Source organism: Mastomys coucha, unplaced genomic scaffold (assembly GCF_008632895.1).
Source record: "Mastomys coucha isolate ucsf_1 unplaced genomic scaffold, UCSF_Mcou_1 pScaffold11, whole genome shotgun sequence".
Classification (NCBI taxonomy): Eukaryota; Metazoa; Chordata; class Mammalia; order Rodentia; family Muridae; genus Mastomys; species Mastomys coucha.
This window is the reverse complement of record NW_022196893.1, coordinates 10,862,942-10,879,271: the sequence shown is the minus strand read 5'-3', so window position 1 is coordinate 10,879,271 and position 16,330 is coordinate 10,862,942. Positions and strand designations below refer to the sequence as shown.

General features: G+C 50.1%; 1 protein-coding gene across 2 annotated transcripts in view; it reads right to left on the bottom strand.

Annotated features, from left to right (window-relative positions):
• Positions 1–6,271: 6,271 nt before the first annotated feature.
• Positions 6,272–16,330, bottom strand: part of Syngr1 (synaptogyrin 1) — a 30,661-nt gene continuing 20,602 nt past the window's right edge. Inside the window, exons 2-4 of one of the 2 annotated variants that reach the window (XM_031349698.1) lie at positions 15,023–15,260; positions 13,965–14,110; positions 6,272–9,970 (exon numbers count right to left, since the gene is read on the bottom strand). In XM_031349698.1, the coding sequence (XP_031205558.1) occupies positions 9,749–9,970; positions 13,965–14,110; positions 15,023–15,260 (606 nt within the window). In that variant the 3' untranslated portion in view covers positions 6,272–9,748. Of the gene's footprint in view, positions 9,971–11,984; positions 12,280–13,964; positions 14,111–15,022; positions 15,261–16,330 lie in introns of those variants that run through there. The other variant, XM_031349704.1, reaches the window with a different exon arrangement.

Here is a 16,330-nt window from a genome sequence, read left to right as displayed (position 1 = left end):
CCGGCAAGTAAGTGCTCTTAATTGCCAAGCCATTTCTCCAGTCCCATGTTCCTTTTCTGACACATTTACATTTATATTTCTACATGGCCCGAACAGTGTTTTCCTTTATGGTCTTTTCTTTCTGGGTTAAGGAGAAAAAAAAACCTGCCATACTTTAAACTTACATAAATGTTCATGTAAGTGATAATCTCTTACAACATTGTGTGTGTGTGTGTGTGTGTGTGTATGCGCGCGTGCGCGCGTGCACACAGACATATGTGGAAGTGCATCTTCGTGGAGGTCAGGGGATAATGTCTGGGAATTATTTCTCTCCTACCATGTAGCTTCTGGGGATTGAACTCAGTTACACACTCGAGTCATCTTGCCAGCCCTCTGTTTGACATTCTTTTTTCCCTCTTAGATAAATTTTTTCTTTATATGCTGTTATGTCTGTGTACCAGGTGTTTGCCATGGAGGTCAGAAGAGGGTATCAGATCCCTTGAATTGGAGTTACATACAGCCATGAACCACATCTGGGTGCTAGAAATTGAACTTGGAGCCTCTGAAAGAACAACGAATGCTTTCAATTGCTGAGTCATCTCCCCAGGCCCCTTTTGGGATTTTTAATGGATACATTTTTATTGTTGCCTGCAGAAAGCTAAGCTCTTAGGAGATTCATTTAGCGAGCAGTCTCTTCATCCCTCCACTACTTCAAAAGGCTATCTTTATTGGCTTGGCAATGTTTGCACACTAGGCTCTGTTTTGAAAAGTTCCCACCTCTCCAGGTAAGTTCTGGTATTAAAGACAGAAGGCTCAGTCTCGCTGAGCTCAGAAACATCAGGTCTACTCTGAGCATCTTTGTCCTCCTTCCTCCCGTGCCATCTGCTATGATTTCCATGGCTCCCAACAGATTGACAAGTATGCCTTGGACCTGCGTGTCCATGGTGGAAATGAAGAGGCCAGGATAGAAATGTCTGGAAGGATATGTCCAGAGACCAACCGTGAACAATGGAAAAGAGCCAAGTACCACCTCAAGGTTTCTGGCCCAAGTATGAAGAAGATGAAGTTGCCATCTGCTTCAAAGGGGAGCCTGGGGAGCTTTGCCAAGGAAAACATCAAGAATTTAGTCTTCAGCATAGTAGCTTGCAGGTGTGGATTACTGCCTTATAATATGGGCAGCTACAAGTCTATGTGCTTCTGGTTAGAGGTAAATGTGGAGAAAGGGGAACAGACCAGTACAAAGTGTCCCCAGTATCAAAATGTGTGGTGGAAATGTTCTTTAGTAGAGGGGAAGATCTAGGGGTGGCCCCCCTGCTGAAAGGCAGGGAAGGGGCACCTTCACATAATCTCCCTGCAGCCGAGAGCATGACTGCTCCATGAAGGAGGGGGCACCTTCTGATAATCTCCCTGCAGCTGAGGACATAACTGCTCCATGAACCCAAGATGTTTTGGAAGTAATTCAAGGCTACTGAGGGCTGTGCGTGCAAGGATCAAAGAAACAGACCTCATGCACCTGAGCATGGGGAAAAATATTTACTGTAAGATAATAAACAAGTGGACATGCTTTGCCATGAGAAACTGCTAAGAGATTGTGCTACATGATTGTTGTTAAATTCTATTTTTAGTCTTCTGTGTTTTACTATAAAAGATTTCTCGCATTAAAGTTTATTGCCATTGCCAGCAGAGCGGTGGTCCTCTCGTTCTCATTCAGTCGCCCTCTCTACTTCAGCCTCACCCTTGTCGGCTGGCTCTGACAAAAATGGCTTCCTCTGGTCCTAACCCTGTTTCTTTGAGCTCCATCTCAATGGAGACATACTGTGATTACTCACATCAGACCTGGGGTTTACTGAAGTAGAAACCTAGAAAGCTAAGGATCAAGCATAGACAGCTACATCCTAGAACAAAAATAGCAGGCCACTTTTGACATTTCGATCACCACTGGACAAACAACTTCCTAAAATCTGCAGTCAGGCTTGTGTGTTTTCCTGGTTCAAATCCTTTTTTTTCCTTTTTAGGTTTTTTGAGATAAAGGTTTCTCTGTATAGTCCTGGCTGTCTTGAAAGTCACTCTGTAGACCAGGCTGGCCTCGAACTCACCTGCATCTTTTCTGAGTACTGGGATTTAAGGCATGTGATACCAGCACCCTGGCTAACTATTATATTACTTAGCTCCAGCCCTGGACTAGTGAGATGGCTCACCAAGTAAAGGCACTTGCTGCTAAGGCCAATGGCCTAAGTTCAATCCATGGGACTCACATGATGGAAGAAGAGAATCCAAGCTTTAACGGGAGAGTCCACACCTTTCTAGTGATTTGGCCCTTTTCTGTGATGAAGTACTGGGTTTAAAGTTTTTGTGATGGTGGTACAAGTCTTTGGTTCTCGTGACTCTGGTCATTCTTTCCCACCTAAATAAATGATCAATGTATGTGAACTTGCTCTGTAGACCAGGTTGTCCTGGAACTCACAGAGATCCACTTGATTCTCCCTCACAAGTTCTGGGATTAAAGGTGGCATCACTATGCCCAGCCACAGAAAAACTTAGACATGTGGCACCAAAGCTGGTAAGGTGACCCGGCAGCAGTGTGCCTGGCACGCACCAAGCATGAGTTCCATCTCTAGCCCTGCATGAGCCATGCACCTATAATCCCAGCACTTGGTACGTGGTGGCAGGGGTATCAGAAACTTAAGGTCATCCTTGGGATCACAGAGTATACAGCGAGGTCACCTGGATACATAAGAGTCTATCCTGGGACAAGGAACCACAGGACCAGATAGGCTGGTCAGGAAGTGTATAGGGTGAAAGAAGCCTAAGAACTCACCTTGTTGTCCTAGAGGGCACCAGCCCATGGCTGGCCCAAGGGAAGAAGGTGACTAGCGAAAAGCCTGAGGGCTTTGAATCATCTTGGGGGAAACAGCTTCCCATCTGGTCTGAAATCTCTCAAATGTTTTAAGTGGCATTTCTAGGGTACCAACTAGGACACAGCTTGGGGAGACACCAGAAGTGAGGAAGAAAGGGGACACAATGATAATGACCAAGGAAGAAATCTCCACCAATCCAGACACATTCTGAGCTAGGAATCTTCACCCTAAGAGCAGGCTCTAAGGGGCAGGGCTATGTAGCTCAGCAGAACGCGTGAGGCCTGGGGCTCTGTCCCCAGCGCCAAAAAACACCTAAACTAACCAGGCCAAGGATATCCAACAATAGAATGAACTTAACAAAAAGAAGCCAAGTCCCCAGTAATTTTGAAAGCAGGGCACAGTGTGGGGAGTCAGGTTGTGCTCATGTGACCCTGTGCCATGGCCCGGCTCCTCCTATAAAGTGGGACCTGTCACAGATGCTGAAAGATATGACTTTGATCCTGCTTTACAAAGTGTTCAGCATAGCTCTAGCCTCCAGCCAAGTGTGGCTACCAGACAAGGAGACTGAAAGAAGAAAAAGAAAGCTCAAAATAGAACAAAAGGGAAATGGAGGAGCTGGAGTTAATGTTCTGAGCAGGGACAGACTTGAGGGCAGACCACCTGTGTGCCACACAGCGTCCTGCCCTCCAAATAAGTCTGGAACATGATTCAGTGCTCTGCCTTAGCCATTCTGAAATTCTAAATAATTCTACACATGCATGTGTGCATGTACATGCACATGTGTGCATGCATGTGAGTATGCATGTGCATTACGTGTGTATGTGCACATGTATGCTTATCTGATTTCCTATCTGGAAGCCTGATGCCTCTGGTGTTATGCGTTCTTCCTCAAGAGCTGCCCACTTCTTTTTTAAAACAGGTTCTTTCGCTGTCTTAAACCTGGAGCACTCAGCTGGCCAAGCTAGCCAGCAAGCCCCAGGGTTCTCCTGTCACCATCTGTCCATCACACCCGGCCATTTTTGTGGATGCTTGGGAATCAAACTCAAGTCCGCAAGCTCGCACAACAAGGGCCTTACCCAGGGAGCCCTCCTGCCAGCCTCTGCTTTTCCCTTTCACTTGTATTTTGTGAGTAAACCCAGTGCATAAAGAACATAAAGCAGTAAGCCCAGGAGCAGAAGAGACATGGCAGATGGCACTCAGCAGGCTCAGGCCAGCTAGCATGGTGGGTGGTGGGAGGCACAGGTGCCTTGGAGTCGGTCTGCCCACCTGGCATGCACACATATGGTTGGGCAGTCTGTGACACTGTGGCCCTGCAAGGGAATGGGGAGCCAGGATCTGTGTCCAGATGGACAGGAACAACGGAAACAGTGGTGGCTGAAACCCACCAAGCCCACAGCAAGAGAAGGGACTTCATGTGGAAAAGCCAACTCTGTGGGGTGTGAACCAGTGCAGCTCTGGTGCCTATTAATGGCAGCACAGCCAGCCCTCAGACAGGGACTTTTGATAGCAAATTATAAAATATATGAGAGATAGACATGGTTATGTTAAAGCACTGAGGCTGATTCACAGAACCAAAGAGAAGGACTTTTTTTTTTTTTTAAATTTATGGGTGTTTGGCTTCCATATTTATCTGTTAAACAGGTGTTTAGTACCCAGAAAGGCCAGAAGAGTGTGTGAGATCTCCTGGGACTGGAGTTATAGACAATTATGAACTGCCAGGTGGGTGCTGGGAATTGAACTTGGGTCCTCTGGAAGAGCAGCCAGGGCTCTTAACCACTGAGCCATCTTTCCAGCCCTGGGAGAGACTTCTTAAAAGAATTGACTAACAACAAAAAGCAAACATCAGACACAGAAATCAAACTAAAAGTTCGTGCCGGGCGGTGGTGGCCCACGCCTTTAATCCCAGCACTTGGGAGGCAGAGGCAGGCGGATTTCTGAGTTTGAGGCCAGCCTGGTCTACAGAGTGAGTTCCAGGACAGCCAGGGCTACACAGAGAAACCCTGTCTCGAAAAAACAAAAACAAACAAACAAACAAAAAAACTAAAAGTTCGCCACACTCTATAGAAGATACTAGTATGTGTCCTCCAGGTGCTCCATTGTTACCAAAGGAATCTTACAATAAACTTCTCCTTGTAATTGAGGAAATCGAATTGCACAAACAAATTAGGGGCTGAAGAGATGGCTCAGCAGTTAAGAACATTTACTACTCTTGCAGAGGACCCAGGTTCAATTCCCAATACCCACATAGTGGCTAATGGTCATGAATACCCTCAGTTCCAAGGGAACAAATGCCCTCTTCTAACCTTCACAGGACTTCACAAGTGTGATGCACAGACAGGGAACAAATGCTCTCTTCTAACTGTCACAGGACCTCACAGGTGTGATGCACAGACAGGGAACAAATGCCCTCTTCTAACCTTCCCAGGACTTCACAGGTGTGATGCACAGACAGAGACATGCAAAGATCAATAGGTACCTGTAATCGCATAAACAAATTATTAAAGTATTTACAATGAGCCAGACACAGCAGCACAGTCCTTTAATCCCAGCAATCAGGAGGTAGAGGCAGACGGACCTCCTGGAGTTCAAAGCCAGCCTCTTCTATGTATCAAATGTCAGGCCAGCTACTGATGACTGAGTTTATCTTTAGGAACCAGGTCCCAAAAGCTGTCCTCTGACCTCCACATGGGCTCTATGGCACCTCCCTCCCTCATAAATATGTAAATGTTTAGAAAAATCTATTTGGGCTAGGAAATAACTTGGTCAATACAGTGCTTGCTTAACATGCCCAGGGCCCTGGACTCTCTCTCCTGGAGAGTATAAACCAGGTGTGCTGGCATATGTTTACAGTCCTAGCACTGAGGGTGTGGGGGCAGAATCAAAAAGGCGGATGGCTCAGTTGACAAAGTACTTATGATTTAAATGTGAGGACCCAAGTTTGGATTCACAGCATAGATGCCAAGTCGAGTTTGGTACTGGGGAGCACAGTCAGGAGGATCCGTGGAGGTCTTCCAGTATTGATCGGCTAAATTTCGCTGAACTGGTGAACTCCAGATTCAGTAAGACACCCTGTCTCAAGAAAATAAGGCAGAGGGCTGGCAAGATGGCTCAGTGGGTAGAGGGGCTTGCTGCACAAACTTGGCTGAGTTCAATCCTCAAAACCCACGAGAAGGTGGAAGGAAAGAACAGACAAAAGTTGTCCTCTATTAGCACATGCACATCATACACACAGATCTCACACACACACACACACACACACACACACACACACACACACACCACAGTCCAAGGTCACTACAGCTCTATATTGAATTTGAGGCCAGCCTTATATATGTGCAACTTTGTCTTGGAAAAAAACAAGTTAACCAAACGAGAGAGATAACAAGCTGAAGCCACACTCCGGGACGTCAAAAAAACACAATGACACAGCCCACTGGTGAGTTGACTCTTCACTTTATTACTATGTCACCAGAAGTCACCACCTTCACTTGGTCACCACAGATGGATGGATGTCATAGCAGAGGATGCCTCGGGGCTACTGGGTCCACTGGAGAGGCTTAACCAGGTGGGGGAGGGTCTAGAGCAGGGCCCAAGTTGGGGGCCGCCCTTCACCGCACACACGCACACGCACACACACTCACAGATATATTGTGGAGCCTTATATTATACATCTTATATATAGAAAATATATATATTTATACTATACACAGGCAGTAACGCTGCGGAGGGACCAGGGCACCCAGGCAAGAGCTATGGGCACCAGGGGACAGAAGTTTTCAGGTCGGGGGTAGCACTGGGAGACAGCTAGCCCAGTTCATCCTCCATAAACTCTGGGGACTCCTGCTCATACTCTTTAGGAATCAAAGGATTTATGGGTCAAAGGTTAGAGGTGCCCCATGGGTGACAAGTGGGAGCTCTTGGTTACATGGGAAAAGCTTGGCACCCCAAGTCTTTGAAAACCAAGAATCATTATGGACAGATGGAGCAGAGACTGGTGGTAGTCCCCTGGAAATTAGCCCCTTGATTGCTACATCCTAGGCGGACTAGGTGCCGCCCAGGCAAGATGGCCTGTGACTGTGCAGGATAAGTCATCTCAGAAGGCAGAAGATAGGGCCCCCAATCTCTCACTCCACATAATCGTGGATGATATACGATTCTCTCAAAGGATCCCTGCAGCTATAAACTTGTGTGGAACCCAAGTTTCCCGGACCTTCTTTTGTGCTTGACAGGGAAAAGACAACCCCAGTTCCATAGGGCATGGCTGTGGGGGACCCTCTCCAAGGAGAATGTGGGAGGAAAGCAGAGGCCGTGGAGAGGGGAAGGAAATCCAGGGTACAGCAGGCCTTGGGTCCTCCAAGGGCTATGCTACATCCGTGGGGGTGTGATCCCTCCCAAACTATTGAGTCAGAAGCCTGGGTCTTACTCAAATTCTGCTCGGGCCACTCACCACTGTCTGATATCACTACCATGATGGTGGCATGCATGGGACGAGGGGAGGTGCTCAAGTCTCGTCCCCTGGTTCTGTAAACTTCTCCAGACTGAGCACTAGGAAGAGTCTATGAGAGATGCCCAAGGATGGGCAGAGTTTAACCAGCACCCTGCCCTCTGCCTGGCATCCTGCAGCCTGTTGCTGTCCAGGGAGAAACAGATGGGCAGTCCTTGGGTCTCCAGTGCCCACAGGCAGGGAAGGCTCTGGGTCGTGAGTATCAAAGACCAGAACTTTGTGACCTATGGTGGCACAGCAACACTCCTGTAGCCAGTCTCTCCTGTAGTCACGTCCACTAACCCCAAGCTGTCCCTACTTGAGCCACCTGGTTGGGGGCATGGGGCTGTACACAGAGCCCCTTCCCAGGTGTGGAAAATGGAAGTCAGCAACAGCCAGCTGTCACTCAGCCACCGGGGGCTCTCTCCCAACACTGCAAACCCCTAGCCACATTGGAGACCCCAGTCTGGATCCAATTTCCAATGCTAAGTCTCTGTGCTCCCGGTTCTGGAAACTTGCCTGAGGACTTGGAAGGGTCTTCAGGCCTTCCTGGTTTCCCCTTCTGCTCAGGAGGAGCAGCGGTGTTCCTTCTAGGCCTCTGAAACTCTTGTCCCTTCCTTGACTCCTCCTCAGGCCTGCCCTCACTCCATGGTTCTCACTGTAATGGACCCTGGGCCTGTATGTGCTTCACAGGCTCCTACGGGACGGGGACCACAGACACCCTTGGTGACATCACACCAACATGGTACCAGAAGAGCAAATCTGCCTGGCAGAGTCCTGTAGGCATGGGATGAGGTGGTGGGGACACTCTGTTAAAGGTCACTGACCTGCTTCCCAGGAACCAACTCCTATATACTGGGCACACACAGGAGGACAGAGCAGACAACCTCCCTCTGCGCTCCCTCTGTCACAGAGAAGGAAGCACCAGGTATGAAAATGCCTCCTTGCTGTCCCCTTAGGCCCTACCCCCTTTCCCTTCTGTTTTTCAGGCAACCCATTATTCTCTTTCCTGTGGCTAGAAGTCTCTCTGCATCATCTCACTCCTTTGTCATTTAGGGTCATGGGACCTGTGGCTGTGGCACTCAAACTGACCCTGTAGTTGAAAGCTCCTCCCACTACTCCAGCCCCAAACCTTTGCTAACCCAAACAAGGAGAGAGAGGACAGTGTCCCAGGTGATGCCAGGGGTGGAGCCCCTTACTGGGTGGGTGGAGCCAATAAGTTTAGGAAGCAAGGTAAACTCTAACACTTATTCACTGGGACCTTGGGTCAAGTCTCTGCTACCTCCTGGCCTCCTGTCTATCCAGCCATGAGCAAAGGGCTCAGAGAGCCCTCCAAGAGGAAGGGATGGCCACTACTCCCTTCGGAAACTGCCAAGGGTTGCTGGCACACCCCAAAGGAGTTCCCTGCTGGACATGTTGAGCATGGAGCAACACAAAGGGACAAGGGTAGGTTGAGGGAGCCCACTAAGAAAAGACCAAGACTAAGGAGGAGACCGGCATAAGGAAAGCAGCTGAGGCAGAGGAGGCCCTCCCTCGGTTTGAGGCAGATCACGGGGTCTCACTAGACTCATGCCTTGAAGCACCGCCCTGCCGTTAGCCCCAACCCCAATCAAACTGGAGTCACACTGAGTGGCAGAGCCTAGGTGTAGGAACTGGAAGCTGGCAGGAGCTCTCTATCTGGCCCATCTTCGTGTGGCCTCATCAGGAGCTGCTTCAATGACCTTGAACAAAGAGCCTTGACCCTTCAGCCCTTGGTTTCCTCAACCATAAAATGGAGATAACCCTGGCAATCCCAGGAGGACTGATATATACCACAGATTCTGGGGATGACAGCCTACATCCTGTGATTGACCACACTCACATGTGGCTGAACCCCTTGCGCCAAGCTTCCCGGCATCTGTCTGTCCCACCTTTCCTGTATCTGGAACAGGGCCTCCTTGGTCTATCTCCCCCTCTCTAACTCTTTCACTCCCCAGCTGAGCAAGGTCTGGCATACAGTAGGTGCTCAGTGGATGCTCAAGGACACAATGAATGACTGTAACCCTGGGCCCCACCTCTAGACCCTAGCTGGGTACACACTTGCACACATATGTGGACACACCCCACCACTCCCCACCCTGGCTGAGCACACACTTGCACACATATGTGGACACACCCCACCACTCCCCACCCTGGCTGGGCAGACACTTGCACACATATGTGGACACACCACACCACTCCTCACCCTGGCCTGGCAGACACTTGCATACATATGTGGACACACCACACCACTCCCCACCCCAGCGGCACTGGGCTTCAGTGGAGTCACTTGGAGGCTGAGCATGTGCTAGGCAGGGTCACCTGGGAGGGAGCAGGGTGCTTGGGAGGGGAGCTAGGACGGAAGGGCAGGGGCAGGGTAGGTGGTCACTGTAACCACCATCAGGGGGGCTCAGTAGCCCTGCGACTGGTAGCCCTGGGGCTCAGCATCAAAGGCGTTGGCTGGATGCTGGTAGGTGCCACCCATGCCAGCAGGGTCCGACCCAGCGCTGGGCTCCACGTAGGGTGCATAAGGCATGCTGGAGTCCTGGCTGGGATCCATGTAGTCCTGGGAGAAGAGGGCCGAGTCGGCGCCAATCTGGTACCGCTGGAAGGCTAGCACAGCCTGGCCCGCCTGGGATTGGGGCAGGCAGGGATGAGGGCAGGTGGGAGGGGTGGTTAAGGGAGAGACAGACAAGAGTATTGGGTTAGTAGAGGTTAGTTGACAGGATGCAGAAATTCAAAGCACCGAGCTTGACCGAGGGGAAAGGCAGCCACCCCACCAGAGGTCCAGGACTGTATCAGCCATCTATAAAGAGCCTCAGAAGTTACCTGCTTCATGTATCCTAAGACAAAACCATGCCACTGTGGAGGGTTAAAACGGCCCACAGACACACGGTCTACCCCCAAACTGTGTCTTCAGGGATGTTATGTGAAACGAGAGAAAAGGTTACCTCTATAAAACAGAGAACTAACTCTTTACAGCTTCTAAAAGCCATCTTTCTGTTTCTCTGGTAGCTAGGCACAGTCATGTGGCTAACTCCCAGCCAATGAGATACAGCCATTTTCTTTGTCCCACTCCCTGATCTAATACCTGGAAAGCAGATGTGCTAGCTGCAGCTCTAGTTGCTAAAAGACACGAGGGTGGAGGATGAGTAAAAGATGGGGATGGAAGAAGCCCAGGTCACTGAGAACACCTACCGCCACTGTGCAAGCCCCACACAGTCTCTCTAGACTTGGGATTTGTTATTATTTGGAATGGAAATCACTGATCACTAAAGCTAATTCTAGCTGAAACACTTGGGACAAGTTTAGGCGAGAAAACTAAGCAGTAAAACACATTTCAGGACCATGGGACTCATCAGATCCTTGACAGTTCAATACATACTAGGTCCCATTTCTCTCAGCACACAGTCTGGGAAAGAAAGGTTTGACCGCAGCCACGTACAGAGAGATGATAAGGGTGCTGACCTGGGGACCTAAAGAACACATCAGATGAGCTCTGGAACTCACAGGGGAAGCCTTTCCTACTCCTTGCCAGCCTACACTCCCAGGTCATGGCTGGGAAGATGAAGGCAGACAGGAGGCAATGTCTGGGGCTTGTCTCCTTGCACCGGCGTCAATGCCCACAGTGCTCAGCCAGTACAGGAGGCCACATACAGGAAAAGAGGACCTGGCCCAGCAGAGCTGTAAGAGGGATGTTCAAGGACTCTGTTCAGTGTTCTGGGACCTCCACTCGATGAGACATCTCCCCAGGGAGGAGGCTGGCTGTACTTGCATGCCTCCAATGTCTGTAGGCTCACTCTGCATTCAGCTACAGCAAGGCAGAGGCAATGTTCTGGGGTCCATTTATACCCACTTCATCCTCCACCTCTGCAGGGAGCACAAGCATAGGCGGGTGCTGCCCAGGATCTGGAAGCCAAAGTCTTTTGGCAGAACAAGTATTGACTATAAGACCCACCCTCCAAGGAGGGCTTATGGGATGCACCTCGCTTAAGAAATGAATGAATGAATGAATGAATGAGTGAATTAATGAGTGAATGAATAAATGAACAAGCGAACAACAGAACTGACATTTATTGAGCATTTCTGTGCCAAGGCCGGTCCTGGCCCTTGTTCAGCCTGCTCAGTTGCCTGAAGTCATTGATCCATTATCAGTCAGGCAAGGAAACTTGACTAAGATTCAGGGTGGTACAAGAATTGGCTCTCGGGCTGGAGAGATGGCTCAGTGGTTAAGAGTCCTGACTGCGCTTCCAGAGGTCCTGAGTTCAAATTCCCAGCAACCACATGGTGGCTCACAACCATCTGTAATGGCCCTCTTCTGGTGTGTCCAAATAAATAAATATTTAAAAAATAATAATAATAATTGGCTCTCAGTCACATGGCACAGGAGAACTGAGCCAGACCACAGGTCCTCCAACATTCCAGGCTAGTCCCTCTGTAGGTAGCCAGCCAATGGAGACCCTAAGCTGGCTCTTCACACCCTGATCATGAACAGGCTTTTCACATTGTCTATAGCACAGCCTCTTCATGGAGATACTTCAGACCTTTAACAGCCTACCCCACTTTGTGGAAGACTAGCTATTGTTCCCTTCCCAGTCAATAGGCTCCTGGGGCCAGGGCCCTGTCTAATCCACACAGGCACAACATAGCTGCTCAATCAATGTTTACTGAAGGAATGAACGCAAAGAATAAACAAAGGAAGCAATGCGGTATGCGTGCGTGAGCCAGTAGTGAGCCATAGCTGATTCCTCCAGACAGTCTCATCCTGTCCTAGAGATCAAACATCTCCCACACTGGGCCTTCCTGCACCCAGCCCTGCTGAGGTGGAGACGCCCTGTACTTCAGGGGCTACGGCTGTGCTGAGGCAGGGAACAGTGTGTTGTATTCTTCCTGGAAGGTAAGGTCCTTGAATCTGCGTACGGCCAGGGCAGCAGTCAGGCTCTGCCAGAGAGAGCAAGGGTGAGGTCGCTGAGGAAGCGGAAGGGCAGAGCTGCCTCAGAAAGGGCTGGCCGTGGGCAGCACCATCAGGCTGTTGGGTGTTTGCCTTCAATCCAATGGCTATGTTCCTGCCAGACACACTGTGTCAGCCAAAGGCAGGGGTAGGGGAAGTCCTACTTTTAGGGTACCTTCTTCCCAAATGAGATCCCCCGAGGCCACCTTGATCTTCCTGCCCAGTTCTAAAGATCTCAAGAGCTCTATGGTGACTATGGCTGGCCTCTGGGACCTGAACCACAAAACTCTAGTTCCCAATACTGAGGGGTACAGAGTGCCCCAGAAGATGGCTATTGGGGTCCTCAAAAAGAAAAAGAAGTCTGGGCTCAGTGGTTAAGACTCTCCTCTAGAGGTTCCGAGTTCAATCAATTCCCAGCAACCACATGGTGCCTCACAACCATCTATAATAGGATCCGATGCCCTCTTCTGGCGTGTCTGAAGAAAGTGACAGTGTACTCACATTAAATAAATAAACACATCTTTAAAGTCACCCAGGGAGAGTGGGCAGAGGGAAGGCTGACTGTGTGCAGCCAAGGGGGTCCTTGAAGAACTTATAACAGAGTAACAGAAGGGAGAATCAGGAAGCGGGGGATGTTGACACCCCAACCTCTCTCGACTGGAGGGATATCAGGAAGGGAGGAGATGGATATGACCTAGATCCACACAGAGGGGCTAGCATTGCTGTGGCACATGGAGCCCTTGAGACCTTGGGCTAGCCCTGAAAAGGCCAGGCTCCAGCGTGCTGGATCCCTAGATAAGGCATTCTTCTCTATATATATTTTTTGCTTTTTTTGGTTTTGGTTTGGTTTGGTTTGGTTTTTGAGACAGGATCTCTCTCTGTAGCCCTGGAATTCATTCTATAGACCAGGCTGGCCTCACACTCAGAGATCAGCCAGCCCCTGTCTCCCAGTGTTGAGATAAAAGGCAAACGCCACCACGCCGGACCTAAAAATAAAATTCCTTAAAAAGACAAAAACTAAATAAGTACACTGCGAAGTAACTGAGCCCTGGTTTCCCTGCTTGGAAAGTGGAGCCAATAAGAAGCTTTTTCCTGGAGTGGGGAGACCCCAAGAGTCTCTGTCTGGAAAGGAAGGCAGCACAGGCATGGTGTGTGCTCTGAGGCTAAGAGAGGAGGCTCTTGACTCAAGACCCATCTGGGGCCGGGCGGTGGTGGCACACACCTTTAATCCCAGCACTTGGGAGGCAGAGGCAGGCGGATTTCTGAGTTTGAGGCCAGCCTGGTCTACAGAGTGAGTTCTAGGACAGCCAGGGCGACACAGAGAAACCCTGTCTTGAAAAACCAGAAAAAGAAAGAAAGAAAGAAAGAAAGAAAGAAGGAAAGAAAGAAGGAAAGAAAGGAAGAAAAAGAGATAGATAGATAGATAGAAAGACACAAAGACAGAAAGAGAGAAAGAAAGAACAAAAACAAACAAAAGGGCTACATTGTGATGTTGAAGCCACATCCTTAGGAAAGCTGTTCCACAACAAGGCAGGGGGCTGCCTTGCTCAGGGAGGCTGCAGGTGGCCCCGGAGCAGGATTCCCTCCAGGAAGCAGGGCTTAGCCCATTTACTCAACAGGACACAGCTTGGAGTTTGGTTGGAGAAAGTGGGGACTCTCCGGGACCCATACTCACCCACGTGAAAATGGAGAAGAAGGAGAAGGCGATGGCGGCTCGGGCTGCATCTGTCCCTTCATTCAGAGGGTTGTCCTTGGGCTTGGAGACTTGCCACTGGTTAGCCAGGAAGCAGAAACCCACGAACCAGAAGAAGGCCCAGAAGGCTGGGGTGCCCAAGGCCAGACCGGATGTCAGCGACACACAAGGAGAAGGGGGAGAAAACAGGGCACCAAGGAACAGGGGGACAGTTCAAGAGCGTGTTCTCATGCTCCCTGACCCCCAAATAATGAGCTAGGCGTTGGAATAGAGAGAGGGAGCCGGGAAAAAGCACAGATAGGGAATGGCACAGAGCTGGGGTCGGGAGAGACCACAGAGAGGGCAGGCAGGTCCAGACGACTCACAGGGCCAGGAGTATAGGGAGGAAGATACAGAGAGGGGAGGAGGCAGCCATATCCGGGGCATCTCTAAATGGCTGCCAAATCCCTGACTTGGTCAGGAAGGCTAGTGGCTTATGCATGGGGCAGGATGCAGTGACCCTGCTCAGACCTCTAGAGAACTGCAGGGAGGGGACAATTGAGACAGGACAATGGTGGCTTCACCCGAGGCCTGGACTGACACTTCCCACATGTGTGCAGCTTCCAGAAGCTGCCCTAAATGGAGTCTCTCTGAAGCTGAGCTGTGTGGGCTGGGTAGAGGGGCAAGATTTCCTGTGGATGCCCATGGTCTACCAGAGCTGTCCAGGACAGAGCAGGCATGTACCAGCCTGTCCCTAAGAGGACATTCATTAAGTCTTAGCTCTTTCTAGAAGGTCAAAGGGACCCCAGACCCAGAAGCAGGAGCCCTCAGTCCTAATCATGCCCAGGCTGATTCTGCAACTCTCAAGGGTGGGAGACTGGCAAAGGTGGCAGTCCTTCCGTGGAAGGGGATGGCTCCAGTCTCCCCAGGGAGGGGATGCTGAAGAGCCTCTCCCCTCGCCAACCATGGCCCCTCGTTAGTCCCTTCACTTCAGGGGAGGGTAGAGGAGAGAGCTCTCCACACGCTGTTAAGGGGCACCCCCCCCCCAAAAGCAGGCTCACCCGAGACACCGATGTCAGACAGCACAGCCTTCTTGCGGTCCTTGACACTGCTGATCTGCGGGAAGTACACGTCAAGCGCCAGGTAGAGCAGGCACGTGAGGAAGGCCAACACGCCCACCGTCACGCCGTAGCTGCAGGCATTGGGGTTGCGGTTGTAGATGCAGAATTCCTCCTCCTCCTCTGGGTTGTTGAGGTAGCCCTCGTTCACGATGGAGCCGAAGACTACGATGGAGAAGACCTGTAAGGAGAGGAACAGGTGTGAGCAACGCTCTCTGACCCACTGTGAACACAAGGCAGCTAGGTATGAAGCGGAAGGCCCAGGGAGGGAGAGCAACTTGCCTGAGGTCACACAGCACAGGCAACATCAACCACTTCCTAACAGTGCTGCAAGGACTTAAGGCCATCTGAGTACACAGGCAGCCTCTCCTACCACCTGACACCAAGGGAGGAGGGCCCCCTTGTGGATGGTGCCATCCCTGGGCTGGAAGTCTTGGGTTCTATAAGAGAGCAGGCTGAGCAAGCCAGGGGAAGCAAGCCAGTAAGTAACATCCCTCCATGGCTTCTGCATCAGCTCCTGCTTCCTGACCTGCTTGAGTTCCAGTCCTGACTTCCTTTGGTGATGAATAGCAGTGTGGACATGGAAGCTCAATAAACCCTTTCCTCCCCAACTTGCTTCTTGCTCATGATGTTTGTGCAAAAACAGAAACCCTGACTAAGACAAATTGGTACCAGCATAGTGGGGTATTCCTGTGACAACCTGACCATGTTTTGGGGAGGACTGTGAAAGGACTTTGGAACTTTGAGCTAGAAGAGTCATTGGGATGTTAAGAGCTCTGTGAGATGTTGTATAGGAGCTTGGAAGATAATGTTGAGAACAGTGGAGGCCTGGCTTGTGAAATTTCAGAGGGACAATTTTTTTTAAAGGACTTATTTATTTATTATATGCAAGTACACTGTAGCTGTCTTCAGACATACCAGAAGAGGGTATCAGATCCCATTAGGGATGGTTGTAAGCCACCATGTGGTTGCTGGGATCTGAACTCAGGACCTTCGAAAGAGCAGCCAGCGCTCCCAACTGTTGAGTCATCTCTCTAGCCCCAGAGAGAAGATGAAGGACTCTTATCAGGGATGTTACTGTTTTGATTGTGAAAATTCGGTGGTTTTGGTTAGCTGGGGCTGAAGAATCAGCTGTGATTAACAAGATACCAGAACTACTAAAGCGAGTCCTTTGCATTACTGGGACTGTTGATGCTGGTTAGCTGGAGCTAAGAAATTAGTGCTGATTAAGAAGAGACCAGCCAGCAAGGC